Raw genomic sequence first — 16,816 nt, forward strand, 5'->3', positions numbered from 1 at the left:
TTTTTGGTTACTTTTTGTAATATTATTAATATTTTCAATATTCTTATTCTTTAGTCCTTATCATGACCACTCGAAGCCTAGATACTATCTGTTGTCTAAGTTGCTTTTTTTAATTCTTTATTTTTTCCAGTTTTTTAAATTTCAAATATTTTTGTATTTGAGTAAAATCACCTCAGGATGCAACCCATCAAAGTATTATTACGAGGTGATTTGAACCAATCAGAAAGCGACCTTCCTGACGTGTACAAAGCCATTCGAGTGCTCAACAAATAGGATGTCATTCAACCAACCACAGATTTTGCTAAACACTAGGGGAAATTTAACTCCCTATTCGCTACGACCATTTACATCCTAGTCTTGAGGAAGTTGAATGACAGTTCAAAATGAGTTTTGAAAATTTTAAAACTTTAAACACGAGTGGAAATTTAAGCAGTGAAAAAACTAGTGTTTTGAGCAACGACGACCCAATGGCGGAGGAGAAATACGGTTTTTTGGCCCATGTCTTCTTTGGTATCATTTCAGTACTTGCATTTGTTGGTAATTTTTTGATTTGTGTTGTCATTCTACGAAAAAAACGACTCCTTACAAAGCAGTATAATATTTTGATCCTAAACTTAGCTGTGACCGACCTACTAACAGGTGAGAATGGATGAAAATACTAAGAAACTTAAGCTAATTTATGCTTCAATTATTGCCCAAATTCTTGTTTTTCCTTGTTTTAAAGGAGGCTTTAATCTACCAAGTGTTAAATTCCAGGAAGGGTAAACATGAAAATGTTTTTATATTCTCTATTATGAGAAAAAATATTAATATAACTGGACTGGCCTTCAGAATTTTAAGGTTTTTGATTCAAGAAATATAAATGAGAGAAAAAAAATTATTGTTGAAATAGAACTTTGAATAATTTGTGCTCAGTGAGTAGATTTTATCAGCAAGTATTTCTCTGCTTCGTTTACAAAACCTGACAGTTTCATGATGAGGCTGGCTTTTTCTTTCTTTCTTTCTTTCAATTTTTTCCTTTTTTTTTTTTTTTCTTTTTTTTTCTTTCTTTTTTTTTTTTTTTTCTCTTTTGGCAGAGATATACCCTTTTTCATCTGCCTTGGATTTTCTGCAAATAAATGTAATTTTGAAAACATTTTCTTGAGGTCATCGATTACGCAAGAGGACACCGTCTTTATTTGTCAATGAAAATAAACTATAGTGACAGGTGAATGTAATCTCCCTTTGTTGAAGGTAATTAGGATAATTAGGAGAGAAGGAAAGGAAATGAGAAAGATTAAAAACGAACTAAATAATAAGGATGAAATGAAAAGAAAAATATAATCTAGATTAAAAGAAAAGAAAAGGAAAGGAAAGAAAAGAAAAGAAAAGAAAAGAAAAGAAAAGAAAAGAAAAGAAAAGAAAGAGAATTAAAAGATAAGGAAAACCCGGAAGCGAAAAAAAAAATTAAAAAGGAAAAGAAAGTAAACAGACAAAAAAACAAAAAACAAAAAACAAAAAAACAAAACTCGAAGAATATAGAAGAAGAATGTACAAGTGAGAGAGTGACTAGATGAAACATAAGAAAGGAGGAAAAAGAAGGAAAGGAAAGAAAAAAATAAAGGCAAAAAAATGCGTAAATAAGATAGCGATAGAAAAAATAAAAATATGGAGACAGACCCACAAAGATAATGACGACAAATATACTTCATTTAGGAGCGGTTTCAAATACAAACACAGAAACCATTTGCACATTCGTACCACGTTTTCATAATAGATTTTGGTATATAATAAGATATTCTACTTTTAGGGGGTATTAACAATCAAAAACATTTAGTTGATATCAATTGTAACTCTGTAATTTTATATTTTGCCGTACAGAAAATATTTGAAATTATTGAAACACATTATACAATATTACTGAACAGAATTCGAAATTACAATAGCAGTTTAGGAATAAATTCGTAACACTATTTCCCAAAGTAGGGGGTAACAAATTTCATTTTCTAAAAACTTTAAATTCCGTGAGATCTCTTAATTTGAGAGTGTCATATTCTTTATTATCTATATTTAGAATTTCTAAAAATAGATTTTTTTTTAAATTAAAAAAACGTATTTTCAAACTATTAATCAACTGAACTTCAAACTATCAAAATAAGTTTCCAAAAATTAATTCTTAAAATATTTAAAACTAGTTGATTTTAGCACCTTGTTTTTGTGCATTTTTCTTTGTTTGTTTGTTGTTTTTTGTTTGTTTGTTTATTTTTGTTTTGTTTTGTTTTGTTTAAATGTTTTCATCGTTTGTTTGTTTCCTTTTTTCTTGGATTGTATTATCCTTTTCTAAAACTTTAACAATAGTCAAACTTTTGCATTCTTATATATTTATCTTTACAATATATTTATCAAAACATATATTTTATATTCATGCCTTTACTCATTTTCCTTATTTTTACTTTAAAATGTTAGTCATACTCGTTTTCTTTATTTTATTCTAAAATGTTGGATAGACATGGTTTCTTATTCTTTTCAGTGATTAAATCAATCTTAGCAAAAAAACCGTGCATTTTATCACGAACCATACCCAAAATCAATACATCAGACGGCACAAATTGGTAGTCTTTGTTTGGAGTTCAGGAGATCACTTTCTATATCTGAGTGACTTCCAATTCCTAGAAGTTTGTCTGGAATGAAAGATTTACTGTTAAGCTCTCTGTATTAAGGTCTAGACACCTATGCCGTCACTGAGCCATTAATTAGATAAATATATTTATCTTAGTTTCAATATTTGCTTTTGTTGCTGTTCAATTTCAGCTATCTTCCTGGCAGCCACTCCAGACTTTGTCATACCAGACCACCTCTTTCATGTCCCTGTGAATATCGGAGGTGAACTGTTCTGCCGTCTAATTGGCTCAACCTATGTATTGTTTACATTCGGAAAAGCTTCGACTTTGACTGTCATGTGCATGGCCGTGGAGCGCTGGTACGCAGTGGTTAAGCCAATGAGATACAAGGTTACATTTCGTAAAACAAGGCTTGGATTTTATATTTTCATAGTGTGGTTGTTCAGCTGCTCGACTCAGATAAACGAACTCTTTCAAGTCACCGCCCGCGATAACCTTTGCAAGAGTACCACTCCACCGTATGGGATGGAGATCTCCCAGATTCTCACTCTGTTCCACATCGCTATGACGTTTTACATTCCTAGCATAGTCACGTGGATGACGTTTACTGACGTATGGAAGAGCATGCGCAGAAGGAGGAAGATTAATGCTCACAATGTTACTAACAGTTTTGGGGTGGCGAAAAGGCGCATAGTGCGCATGTGCGCCATTACTGCGTTTCTTTTGACACTTTGTTGGTTTCCAGCGGAAACGTTTTTCATCTTGTTGACATTTAAAACTCTTATCCTACCGCATAGTTTCTACCAGTTTACAGTGATTCTAGCCATGTTCAACTCGTGTGTCAACCCAGTCATCTACTGCTTAAGTAACAAAGAATACCGAAGAGATTTCCTCGAAATGTTTTATCACTGTGACCGAGTGGAGGTACTGGGGACTGCGAACCAATGTAACCGGAAGTCGTTCAGTATGCGCAGCTACCGCAAGTCGATTGGTGGAGAAAGTTTAGAGACATCAGTAGGCATGCGCAGGAATAGTGAAAGGACTGACTTAGCAACTCACAGGAAGTGTCGAACTGCTGTGGTGCTTATGCCGTGTTTTCTAGATGTTGAGGGAACTAAACATGGCATACCGACAAGCACCAAAAAACTATGAATTACAAATGACGTCATTCCCGTGCTCTGGTGGAATTTTTATCAGCTAAATGGCTGATAAATACTGTCTGTTTGTCTGTCATTGTAGGCTGACAATAAGATTCATAACAATATAATCATTCAGCTGATTTATACCCAGCATTAGCCGAATCCTCTTTGGTTTATAGCACCATTAACTATGATAGAACAAGAAGGGCAGTGTTTGCCTGTCACTGAAAAGTAAGATTCATGAGATTCATTCAACTGACTGATAAACAGCAGTGGCGGAACCAGGATTTTTCAAAGGGGGCTTCCGTTTCTTAAACTGTGTATAATTCTCTTTTGTTTAGTCGATGTTTGACAAAAAATTGGCTCTAATCACCTAATTTATTATCTAGTAACGGAACTTAAAGGTAAATTAAACATTATAACTGCAAATATCTATCATTTCGTGTTCACCATTATCTTTGTGGATACTTTTAAGCAAAATTTATATAAGGCATATTTCTATTACCTAAAAGATCAAACGTTCAAGGGGGGTTCCGTGGACCCCTTCGACCCCCCTGGATCCGCCACTGAACAGCAATAGAATACTCTCTGGTTGAAGGCATATGACGGGCAGTGTTTGCATGTCATTGTAGGTTGGTAATGACATTCATGAGATCAATTTATTCATAAATTCAAGATAATTATTGATATTTTTCATTTATTAACAACATTATCTACAGTTTTCAGATATTCTTTATGTAAGTTCCATTTATATACTGTGAAAATAATATCCTAGTTCTTTCAACTCTTTCAGCAGCTTGGAAAATAAGAGAAGAGCAATTTTGTCTTACTCCACTTCTTTCCTTTCTGCTCACAAATATTGTAAAATAATCTAGGTTTTAGAACTCATGCTAAAAGATGTTGAAACGAAATGTTCTTTGAAACATCATTTCATTCATTTCATTCCTGAAGCCTTGTGCAAATACATTATATATTCTATGTTTTTTTGCGTCATCAAACTTAAAATATCGTATAGGTGGGATCCCTTAGTTTTTCAAAAAAAATTTTCAAAACTTTTCGGGCTTCCTTTGTTAAATGCCAGGCTTCTAAGCTAAATTCAAGATGGTGGACAGTTTCAAAGTTCCATCGCTGTAAAACCTCCAAGTTCTGATTCATGTTTTCAACATTTTAAAGCTTTAAATGGCGGGAAATTACCAAAAGGAATCTATGTTCACTTCAAAATAAGGTAAACTTACCAAATATGAATGTCAAACAGTAGTATAGGGAATGGGGGTTCCAGCGCAATCTCAACACGGGGTAAGACCCGCGTCAAAAATCCACCTACGGACGACCCCCACTCCAAGTGTGGTTGAGGGCAACAGCGCACTTAAATATGTTAGTCTATATATGGAGTGCGAAGATTGTAAAGAGTTTGCTTATGATTTCTGTGTAAAGTGCTTGAAACCCAAGTTTGTACCTACTAAGCCAAATAAGTATATTTGTTGTGGTAAGAAAATGCAAATAGAAGACGACACGTCAGCACAGTGTTACGAGTGTGGTAAGAATATTCGTAATGCCGTACCAAATGCTACCAGAGAGCAGTATTACGCCAATGGAGGTCGTAAGAAAACGCCATATAAGAGAATAAAATACTTCAGGGACTGGATGAGTCATATCCAAGGTTTACATCCGGTATATTTAGACAACGAAGTAAAGAAGAAAATCATAGGCCACTTAGAAGAGCCAACCCCACAAAGCCTACGGAAAGCGTTGAAAAAATTAAAACTAGGGAAATATTACAAAGCTATTCCCTATCTTTTGTCTGAAATTACCGGTAAGTCTATTCCCGAGGTTTCTGATATGACAAAAGCCGAGTGGATGTTTTGTCGGCTGGATAAGGATATTCCTTATTACCCTGACGTAATCTACGAAATATTTCACGAAATCGACCCCAACCACCCCCTCTTGGGATGGATTCCAAGAAGATAGTGAATCTTATGCCATAAGATGAGAAATTAGCATAAATTCTTGGTTTTCATGTGACGTCATACACCTATCAAATGTTATCGTCCGCCATGTTGGTGTCGCACGAGCTAATTAGCATATGTCATATAACAGAGAGATGCATGTGTTTTGAAGCGGAGAATATAAATGTCGCGTGATTTTATTGAAAATACAGAAGATAAAAGTCACGCAGAACCATTATCAAAAGAGCACGATATTCCTAATGTAAGTGATTACGCAAAGAAGTTAGAAAATCACGTGAAATCTCGTTATTTGAAGAAAATATCAGTGGTAAGGATCGATCCAGCTACACTAATCGGCGCCAACTTAGATCCAGAATGTCTACCGCCGATAGAGGCCACAGATCTCCTTTGTTATCTGGTAATGGATACAAGCTTCTATACGAAGGAGCAATTCAAAGCCTTCAAAAGTATGGAAGCTTACAACCAAATGGTTTCGGGTTTTATCACTAGTGTCCAAGGCCAAGTCATCTGCGATAAGTTTGTGGTGATCGGGAAGGTGAGACATTCACAGCGCATGAATGAGCCTCCTCTTCCAGTTTGGATTATTACAAGTAAAGAAGGTACTGTAATATCAGCACACTGCTTAGGCTGTAAGGCAGGACTTTCCGAGACTTGTAGTCATGTTGCAAGTCTTTTATTCTATATTGAAGCTTGGACAAGAATCAATGGTAAGCTAGCATGCACTCAAGTGAAATGCACGTGGTTACTACCGACGTACGTAAGCGAAGTCCCTTACGCGAAAGTCCAGGACATAAATTTCCAGTCAGCTAAGAAGCTAAAGGAAAATTTAGATGATAAAATCAAAAATTTCTCCGAGACATGTGCAAACGCTACAACCGCCCAGCCAACTTATCTTAACAACCTGACAATCCCTACTCCTAGTGTCCTTCCAAATTCATGTTCTTCTGCTGCCCCATCCAAGATAGAAATGGAAACCCTGTTTGCAAAACTCAACGAATGTAAAATCAAACCTGTAGCTTTAAGCTTAGTTCAACCCTATTGTGAACAGTTCATCCTCAAGAGCCGATACATACCAACTATTTGTGACTTATTTCAACCCTCTCACCTTGATCTGACATATCCAGAACTTTTAAGAAAGTGTTCTGAAATTGATATAACTCTCTCTGATGCTGAGCTAAAATTAATTGAAAAGGACACCCAGACACAGGCTAGAGGAACAGCATTTTTCCAGCATAGGGCAGGACGCATTGGTGCTTCATCAAGTTGGGCAGCGTCACACACTAACCCTGCCATGCCATCACAGTCTTTAATCAAGTCAATGTGTTATCCACATCTGTTCAAAATTAACAGCAAAGCCATCATCCACGGTCGCAGAAATGAAGCTCCTGCAATTGATGCATATACTAAAGTCATGTCACAGACTCACAGAGACTTTAAAGTTGAACACTGTGGGATGATAATTGATAAACATCATCCTTGGATACATGCTACTCCAGATGCCATGACATTTTGTTCATGTTGTGGTGATGGCTGCTGCGAAGTGAAATGCCCATACAGCATTGAAAATGGTAATTTTGAAGCCTATGTTAGAAATAAGGACTCCTGCCTAGAAAAAGGGAATAACACATTCAGGCTGAAAAGAAGTCATCAATACTACTATCAAGTACAACAACAGCTGTTTGTTACTGGCCGTACGTATTGTGACTTTGTTGTGTGTTCCTTTCTCAGCAACAAACAACCAATGTTTTTCATGGAGAGAATTTACAAGGACCCCTCCCATTGGGATTATGTTCTTCCCAAGCTTACGAAGATGTGGAGAACTTGTATACTACCAGAAGTTCTTGGCAGATGGTATACAAGAAAGCATGAAATGGCTGCCCCTCCACCAATGAGTATTCCTGGTCCAAGTATTTGCTACTGCAGGAAGCCAGCAGATGAGATAACTGCGCATTGTGAAAACCCCAAATGCCCATTCATAGAATTTCACTACTCATGTTTGAATATATCTGATCCCCTTCCAAGACCATGGTACTGCCCAAGTTGCCGGCTGCTCCCTCAATGCAAGAAATTGAAAAATGGTCCCAAGAAAACCCTACAGAACCTTGACGAAGCATTGAAGCATGACAGCATATGCATTTGCAAAGCCAAAGCAAAGACAGGGGAAAAGCTTCTAATGTGTCATAGCACCAACTGCCAAAATGGAAAATTTTTCCATTTACAATGCCTCCAGTACAAGAGAATGCCAAACAACAGCAAGACTACATGGGTTTGCAGTGACTGTAATGTCAACTTGGCTTCTCCTACCACTTGTCCTTCTTTAAGTACCAATTGTGATGATGCAACTACTACTAGTAGCAGTATTCATTATTTAAACTCAGTACCAGTGAATCCTAACAGTGCTACAACAACATCCACATCAGGAATTGACATTAATCCCCCTACCAATTGTTCTTCTACATGTACAGCTAACATGATGACTAACAATACACCTTTCTTGTCTGATGATGGTAAAGATAGTAATGATGAATTTGAAAGTGATGATGAAGACCTCATAATTACCTCTGTTGGCAAAGGAGAATCAAATCGGGTGGGTTCTTTTGGAAATCTTGATTCCAGTGATCATGACACAATTCTATCACCAACAGGCTGGCTAGATTGTAAAGTTATACAGGAGTGTCAGATTTGCTTACAGAAAGTAAACCCTTTAATCAAAGGATTTCAAAGACCAACCCTTGGTCCCGTAAGGAACTTTTCCATAATGACAAGTGAATTTGTTCAAATTTTACACACAGGAAGATCACACTGGGTGTGTGTAAGCTCCATGAACTGTTCACCAGGAATAGTCAATTTGTATGACAGTCTGTTTAATGACATTATTGAAAATGAAGTGGAGGAGCAAGTTAAAAGTCTGTTTGGTGGTAACTTTCAAGGTTTAAACAATGTCCCAGTTCAGCAGCAACTGAATGGAAGTGACTGTGGGGTTTTTGCAGTTGCATTTGCAACATGTCTTGTTTACGGTGCTAATCCCCAGGACTTTATGTTTCATATACCACAGATGAGACCACATTTACTTGAGTGCCTAAAAGCTGGTGAAATGAGACTTTTTCCACATTTTTGAAATTTACTTAAAGTGCTTATACCACCTCTCTTAATATTTTCAGTATTGATTCTATATATTTTCATATGATTTGAGTGATGCATCTTAAATATATCAAGGTTTATACTTCCAATATGTTAACGAGTGTGATGTCATTATAGGATTTTGAGTTTGCTTCTCATCGCTTTTAAATTGCAACACTGATTACTATGAGGAAAAAAAATTGCTAGTAGTTTTCTATAAATCATGAGAAAGACAATGATGTTATATACAGAATATTTTGCTGCCCTAGAAAAGTTTTGTATATTTAATCTTGCTTATAATGACATCACACTTATTAGCATATTGGAAATATAAACCTTGATATATTTAAGATGCATCACTCAAATCATATGAAATTCTTTTACCATTCAAATACTCACTTTATGTAGAATCAATACTGAAAATATTTAGTGAGGTGGTGTAGGCACTTTAATAAAAATGACTACTGCTGTGACACAAATTACAGCTAAAAAACTTATTTAATACAGTTTGGATAGAATAATGAATATTTAGTATTACATTTCTAATGTTTAGTTCAGAGTTAAGAAATGAAAGCAAAGTTTTCTCTTTAGTTCATAACAATATAAAAATATGAAATTTTTAGAAAGTATGGACCATTATGACATGGTCTGACTAAACTTTATCACTGTATGGTTTCTGCAAACCCTGCCATATATTCCAGTGGTTTGTGAGGAAATGGGTTTTTTGCTGCTGCCAATCAAAACTAATTAGCTGAAGCCTAATGTTTTTCTTACTGGCGGCAGTGAAAAACCCATTTCACTACAACGTAGGTTAGCCATTTTTAGAAGTTATATATATGTAATATAACTCCTCAGTAGAAAGCTACCGCCCACATACAAATTTTTTCAGCCTTAGGAATATTTTTCTTTTCCAATTATTTCTTTATTTGACATCATGTAGTCCTGTTATAACATGTTAAAGAATGAAAGTGGTATGTTATGATCGTAAAAACATTATGATGGATGTCATAAGTTACTGGTCCTTAACATTTCACATATTTAATAAGTGAGATAATTTATATAAAAAGCCAATTTCTTCTGGATTTCTGTTTGCCATTTTGCCTTCTTTATCAACAAACTACAATTTGATATGGGCTAATCAAATGGTATAATGGGAGGGCACAAGTTAACAAGTGCTGAACACACTCTTATGATTCTGTCAATCACTGGCACTTTGGATTCTGGTGGTCCACTCTCGTTGCATATGAGGAAGTCAGTAGGAAGTGTACACTGTAAAATAGTGTACTTACGGCGTAGCAGACCAATGACCCTTTCCACATGGATTCTTACACTGGCGATGCCCCTCGTCTTTTCAACATCAACTGGGTCCAGTTGGGTCTTGCCTTTAGTGAATGCTGGAATAACCAGCTTTGCTTGCTTGAGGCCAACACTTTCTGCTATTGTGAACCCCCTGTCTGCCATTATCATGTCACCAGGCACTAGTTTGTCCAGTAATCCACAATTTTCAGTCAAATATTTGTCTGAGGTTCTACCTCCCCAAGCTTGTGATATATAGGAAATGGTTCCTTGTGGGGTAATCCCAATCAATACTTTTATTGTGTTGTGGTGTTTATAAGACGAAAAAGTTTGTGCCCGGGCTAGAAGATTAGTTGGTCGATCAATAAAAACTTCAAAGCAGTCTATGACCACAGTCACTTTTTTGCCAAACGCTTGCTGGAAACACATTGGCATAGTTTCCCATAGCTGATTTCTGTCTGGCTAGCAAATGAGTGGCGACAAACGAGAATCCGTTACAATCAACCACAAAGAAAAAATCCTGGATACTGTTGGTAGAGATACTTGGAAACGGTATGCCAGTTCTTGAAACGGTATATTAAGTCTAAGCTTTATCAGAACCATGACAAATTCCTGAAATTTGCTAAGAGTTTGACTACGCCGAGTGATGCTTGTAGAAACGTGGTCAAAGATAGTCAACAGAATTTCAGTGGAAGGCAATCCAGTATAAAACCGAACTTTATCGTCTGTGTTAAGATAATCTTTAGTTGGAGGCTGATATCCATTTACCGAAAACATATACTCGAACTCCTCAGTTTGAGACATAGAAGATGTAGTCTGGCAGTTTTCGTTTTCAGTCTGGACGAAGACGCTATGGACGCGGCATGAGTTGGTTTGACTTACAGAGCAGGACATGGAATCATCATGATCACAGCTCGAACACAGATTTAAAGCTTGGCCTTCTTCTTCTACAGCTTCTTCAGTAGATGGACCCTCTGCAAAGTCGATATTTTCGAGGGGCAATCCACTAGCATCTAATTGTTGGCGTTTAACAGCAGCCTCATACTCGAGCTGTTCAAGAGACCTCTTTCGTCTTTCCTTTGATCGGGCAGCTCTCGCTTCCACGGCTTCATTATTTACTTGGCGATATTTAGTTTTACCAAGATTTAAGGTAGGCACCCAGTCGTTGTTGAATCTATCCCACGCTGCTGCCGGCCTTCCTGACTCGAAATGCCTTCCACAAACTCTCTCGTTTTTCAGAACATTCTTCCATTGTATGTCGTCGCGACTTATCGCCATAATCCATCTTTCTCGTCTCTCTCTGCTCAGTTCTTCAGCTTCTTCTCCTTGTTTATCAACAACAGAAGGTATCCTGAAGAATCCTATAGCCGTATCTTTTCTGCTATTACTTGAACAGCCTACAATAATACAGTGAACCATGACAAAAGTTGCTATACACCCGTGAAATGACGTGGTTCGATACGCTTTGTTTATATATATGCGACACCAACATGGCGGATAGCAACCGTCGTCAAGCAGTTAGTCACGTGAGTGAAAACCAAGAATACGATGAATTTATATTACGCGTAATAATTCGCCAAATAAGGTCATGTCGTGTATTACGCGTAATTTCTAGACTGACGTTCGATATGTAAATAGAATCCCGTCACGATATTTACTGAGCAAGCTTTCTTTGAAGCTCTTCTTTTGCCTCCTGGTAGATCTTTTTGCGAGATTCCTCGGAAAGATCTTTTACGACTGTTTTTTTATTCCTTATGTCCGACTTTAATTTCTCGTATTTGTCTTCTTCGGCCAGAATAAGCGAGAATTCTACGTCGTCTATCTTTCTGTCACGCAGAGCCTTTGAGACAAGATCGGTAATTGTATTTACTTTAGCCCTTGACATAGCTATTGTCGTGTCATGCTTGGATATTTTGCTTGACAACTGTTTCATAATGCCCGTAGCAACAGCCGAAATAATACCACAAGCTGCCCCAACGCCGGCCAAAGGAACTCCAACAATTATTCCCGGTCCAGTAAGCGAAGTAGCAACGCCAGAGCCCGTTAACACAACAGATATGGATCCTGAAGTTATCGCAATCTTATGTAGCGTACTCCGGGCTCTGACGTACTTTTTTCGGACTTTTTCATAGTGTTTTGTTTGCCCTTCCAAGTAAGCCAGGATTAAATTTGCTTTATTCAGACGAAAGTTTTCGGCGTTTAATTCGTTAGGTGTAGTATAGGGAACATCTGGGTACAACTGAGGTGCTGATGGTATAACATCCATTATATATACTAATGTACGACGCTTTTGGGAATAACATAGAGGAGCAGCCACATCACGACAACCGGGATTACTGGAACTGGAGGGCCTTTAGGAAGATGTTTCCGCATGCAGACCCTAGTAAGTTCGAAAGGAGACCCGATGGGATTTACTTCAACGGCTCCAGAATGTACAGCAATGAGGATTTGAAACCTACGCTGGTCGATCAGATAGACAATCAACTGAAGAATTCTGGTTATGTTGAACATAAGCCTAAGCCAACATATGTTGAACACAAGCCCGTGCAAGGTTGGTCAAAGGAATTATTGCTGGGTACCAGTACTTATCCGATACCCGCAGTTTCATTTGATAAACACCCAAGCTTGGGCCTAACGCTGAATATGCGGATCTCTAACAACCATTCCTTTCCGTTAAAGGTGCGAGATATCTTCAAAAACGTGCCCATTGTTCATACCACCGCTAAGGAATCTCATGAATGGTTAAGTGGTCCTAACATGCGTTATTGGCCGCAGCAGCTGAACTTTGCGGTTTGGTGTGCCACTAGCGGCTTTGGGGTAAGCGCAAACTTGATGAAGAATTCGATATTTATGTTTCACTTTCACTTCACGGTTAGAAGAATACTGCATGAGACGGGTGTTATTGCGCTGCCGGGAGATGCCACGTTTTATCCAAGAGATAACAAATACAGCGTGCCGGCTTATGATAGACTTTGTAAGGAGTTTGGTGTTGTAGGGAAGGATTTCCGATGCACTACGGGCGCTAACAATGGGCTGGGACACGTTTGGGCTTATTGGGGGATTGGTGGGCACGAGCTAAGCGATAAGGAAGTGCATACGCTGCGGTTGCAGTGGGACACTGGGTATCACAAAGAAACTCACGACAGTAGCACCTTCTTTGAACCAAATGCCAAGACCACTAAGGAAGTCAGAGACGGACCTCTGTTCAAAGACGAGGGTGGTAAGTATGCCGGGGCCAATCCACTGATTATTAAGATTACCAACGACGAGCAAACGAAGCAATACTTTAATTTCATACCCCCAGAAGGTAAAGGACTAACCAAAGCCGGCCTTGCCCGTTTGAACCGCAGCATAGAAGCTTACGTGTATTCCATTTTAGGAGCTCAGGTAAACACCCGATCCAGCATAATCGGAAATACGGGCGCCGCAGAAGAAACGCGAGCCGAAGCTTTGATTCTATTCGAAAGTTCGATCTTGGAGGGCGACATTAGCAAGGGCGTACAGCGTTACCAACTAGCCATACAAAATTCTAAGGCGAGGTTGGACTATGCAGTAGCCCCGGGTTGTTGGTTAATGCCTAGTAATTTATCTATAAATACTGGCTCTGTAGTAGGATACAACAACAAACTTCAACGAGCTACTAAGGATATGAAGTTTGGGGTGAACGACGTGAACTCTGACACTCTTAGAAGGCACTTTGTTGAACAGCCTAAAAAAGTGCACCATACGCAACCACCTAAGAAAGTGCAGCTAACAAAAGAAGTATACCGAGCGCCTAAAAAAGAAGAGGAATATGACCATAACTTATTAAAAGCCGGCCTAGCAGCTGCAAGCATTGGTCTGAGCTATTATATATGGCGATGAACAACCCCTACGTAGCTGGAGTAGATTGTGTCTATACGACTTACACAGGCGAGAAAAAATACACCCAGGCATCTTGGGTTGATGTCACGGGCATGTCCGTGAATTTGAACTACTCAGGAAAGAAATTGATCCTTTGTAGTATTTGCATGGGCGCGAGCAGTCACGCCAACGTCGGCTTTAGGTTCCTGGATGACAACGGCGTACTGCAGCCTATGCGTGTGAAGACGAACAACAGGGAGCCTGTGCATTTCTCCGTAGAGCCGAACACCGACAGCGCTGAGAATTTATCGGTTTGGACTTTTCATATGGTCGCCGATTGCCATGGGAAGGTAAAGCTGCAAATGCGCGTAGATGACACTGGGAGCGTTTGCATAAATAGCATAGAAAATCAGAGAGATGAAAAATATAACCACGCAACCATTTGCACTCTTACGGTAATGAGTCTCTAGAAGCAAATTTATTTGCTGGTATATATGAACCCACATACTAAGGAGGATTCATTCCTTTATTTTCTGGAGGAAGATAGATACTTGCGTAATGCTAATTGGGTTGACACGGAATTGTGGGTGAAGGTTGGTGGGTTGGGATTGATTATGTGCACAATTTGTATTAGCGTAAGGGAGGAATATGGTATTGGATTTAGAGTAGTAGATGAGAATAACGATCCATTGTTACCATACAGAACACTGAAAAATACTAGACGGTCAGCTCATTTTTCATATGAACCGCCAAATAGTCTAGACGATATAGTACCAATAACCTTTCACATGGTAGCTAATTGTCAATACGCAAAGCTTCAGATCAATACTGACGCAACATCTAACGTTAATGTCGAAGTTAAGATAAACGCTGTTATTTCACAATCAGCTGCGCCAAGCGATTCTACTTTTAATCATAAGACCATTTCTACTATGACTGCCATACCGCTAGTTCCGCATTATCAAGGCGGTGCGAATACTATCTTTACTTATCCCCAGTCGAGAACACCCCGTGCACCCGACGACGATTATAAGCCGCCAGTAATACACAAGGATAAGATCAACCCCGCATCTTCTTCAAAAGGACCACGCCGATAGCGACGACCAAGATCCAAATGTTATTCCCCACGAACTTCAACAGTTCGCCGCCGGTCTTCAGTGTCAGGCTTAAAACGCTACCCAGCAGCCCAGGAAGACCGGCTGCCATCTTTTTTCCCAAGTCCGTCAGCCCATTGCCTAATTTCTTTACGCCCGCGCCTGTAGCCTTAAGCGTGGATAGGATGACTCCTACTACGGTACTAATAGCAACCGCAAATGCCAGTGGAACGCCATACTTCAAAAGGGCTCTTTTTACCTTTTCCTTGGTGGTAAGCCCGAGCTCTTTTTCCAGGTTGTCCTTTTGCGCCCGTAATTCCGCAAGGCGTATTTCAAGCGTATCTACTTCCTTTTGGGCTGCCTCCCTTTCCTCTTCGGGACGAGTTTGGTCCTCGATTACTTCTTGCTGCCGCTCTATTTGCCCCTCCAGGTCTTCGATAGCCTGATCTCTTTGCCGGATTTGCTCCTCCTTAGTATTGATTTCAGCCATTAACCGTCGCCGTTCCACTAAAGAGCCGGCTATGGTGGTTTGTAGGTTATCGGTATCGTCTTTAATTAGATCCAACTCCTGCAGGGCGAGGTTAAGAGCCCTTTGAGTTTGATTTCTTTCGCGTCGAATTTGGGTTCTTTGGTCTACCAGCTCCCTTATTTCTTGATTTTTAAATTCGACTTCCCTCCTATGCGCGTCGGCAAGCCGCTGGTTTTGCTTCATGTATTCCTCCTCCCTTTCTTCCAACGTTTCCCGCAGTGCTTCCACTGAGGCGCCAGAGCTTTGGGCTTCTCCTAAGTCCTCCCGTGCTTTGTCTAATTCGCGCAGGGCCTGATCCACCTGATTTCCTATTTCTTTTATTCTTTCATCTTGATGGGCGGACTTCCTTTCAGCATCGGCAAGTAGCTGACCTTGCTTTGCATATTCTACATCTTTTTCTCTTAACTCCCTTTGCAGATCCGCGGCACGTTTTTCCGCGTTGGTCCTTTCGGTTAAGTTGTGCAGCCTTTCTAACAGGCTTCTAGTAGCACGCTGAAAGCCTCTTAATCTCAAGACGTCACCCCTAACGTTGCCCTCCTCATCAAAGAGGTTTTGCGGTTTTGTCCAGCGGTCTTTGTCGGGAAATCTTAAGTCTTGGACGCTTATGAGGACTTTGTTTCCCTTTTCCGTGAGCTTTACGTCGTCAGCATCAAAGTTGTCGTAGCGCAGCTCTAGCTCCCGCGCTGCCCACTCTACGGTTTCCCGCGCGGCTGCTTCCGGCTCGCCTATGTTTTGAAGCTCTATGTGCTCACGCGGAAACGCGTACTCGCGTGCTTTGGGATGTCTTAGGGCCTTTGCAATCCTATCCCTTAGGGAATCGTCGACTTGTTGGGTGGGAAGCAGCGGTTCTTCATCACCGTCGTTAATGTCAGCCTGACCTTCCTCAGTGGTGGGATCGAAGTCGGGGTCTGTTCCTTCTACTTCCATTATATATGATAAGCTCAAAGTTAAATCCCAACGTATTACCTAAGCAGGTTGGCGGGCTGAAGGCAGAACGCACCTTTCATCGGGTCACCTTTACCCCCAGCAGCGCAAAGCCAGGGGAAACCTTGTACGTAGGCGTACCCCGCCTAACAGATAACCTAGTCTTAGTACCCGGCACCTTGGCTTTAAGGTTCGACTTAGCGGTGCAGTCAAGCCCCACAGATGAAAGGATTATCGTTAACAACGTGGGTCGCAACATCGTTTCTAAGATGCGCGTAAAGTTCGCCGGGGAATCCTTGCTGGA

At 39.5% G+C, this 16,816-nt stretch overlaps 3 protein-coding genes across 3 annotated transcripts; 1 reads left to right on the top strand and 2 right to left on the bottom strand.

The window, feature by feature from the left end:
- Positions 1 to 452: 452 nt before the first annotated feature.
- On the top strand, positions 453 to 4,183 carry LOC116293517 (QRFP-like peptide receptor). The gene is made up of 2 exons (XM_031700953.2): positions 453 to 639; positions 2,791 to 4,183. Exons 1-2 carry the CDS (start codon positions 468 to 470, stop codon positions 3,750 to 3,752), a joined length of 1,134 nt encoding a protein of 377 aa, XP_031556813.2. The 5' UTR covers positions 453 to 467; the 3' UTR covers positions 3,753 to 4,183.
- Positions 4,184 to 9,960: 5,777 nt separating this feature from the next.
- On the bottom strand, positions 9,961 to 10,557 carry LOC148910821 (uncharacterized). The gene has a single exon (XM_089030621.1). The coding sequence runs from the start codon at positions 10,555 to 10,557 to the stop codon at positions 9,961 to 9,963; it is 597 nt and encodes a 198-aa protein (XP_088886747.1).
- Positions 10,558 to 10,584: 27 nt separating this feature from the next.
- On the bottom strand, positions 10,585 to 11,541 carry LOC148910822 (uncharacterized). Its single transcript, XM_089030622.1, has one exon. The coding sequence runs from the start codon at positions 11,539 to 11,541 to the stop codon at positions 10,585 to 10,587; it is 957 nt and encodes a 318-aa protein (XP_088886748.1).
- Between the last annotated feature and the right edge of the window lie 5,275 nt (positions 11,542 to 16,816).

The sequence above is a fragment of the Actinia tenebrosa genome, unplaced genomic scaffold (genome assembly GCF_029948245.1).
Source record: "Actinia tenebrosa isolate PJP-AT-01 unplaced genomic scaffold, QUT_ActTen_1.0 PGA_scaffold15__27_contigs__length_11533743, whole genome shotgun sequence".
NCBI lineage: Eukaryota > Metazoa > Cnidaria > Anthozoa > Actiniaria > Actiniidae > Actinia > Actinia tenebrosa.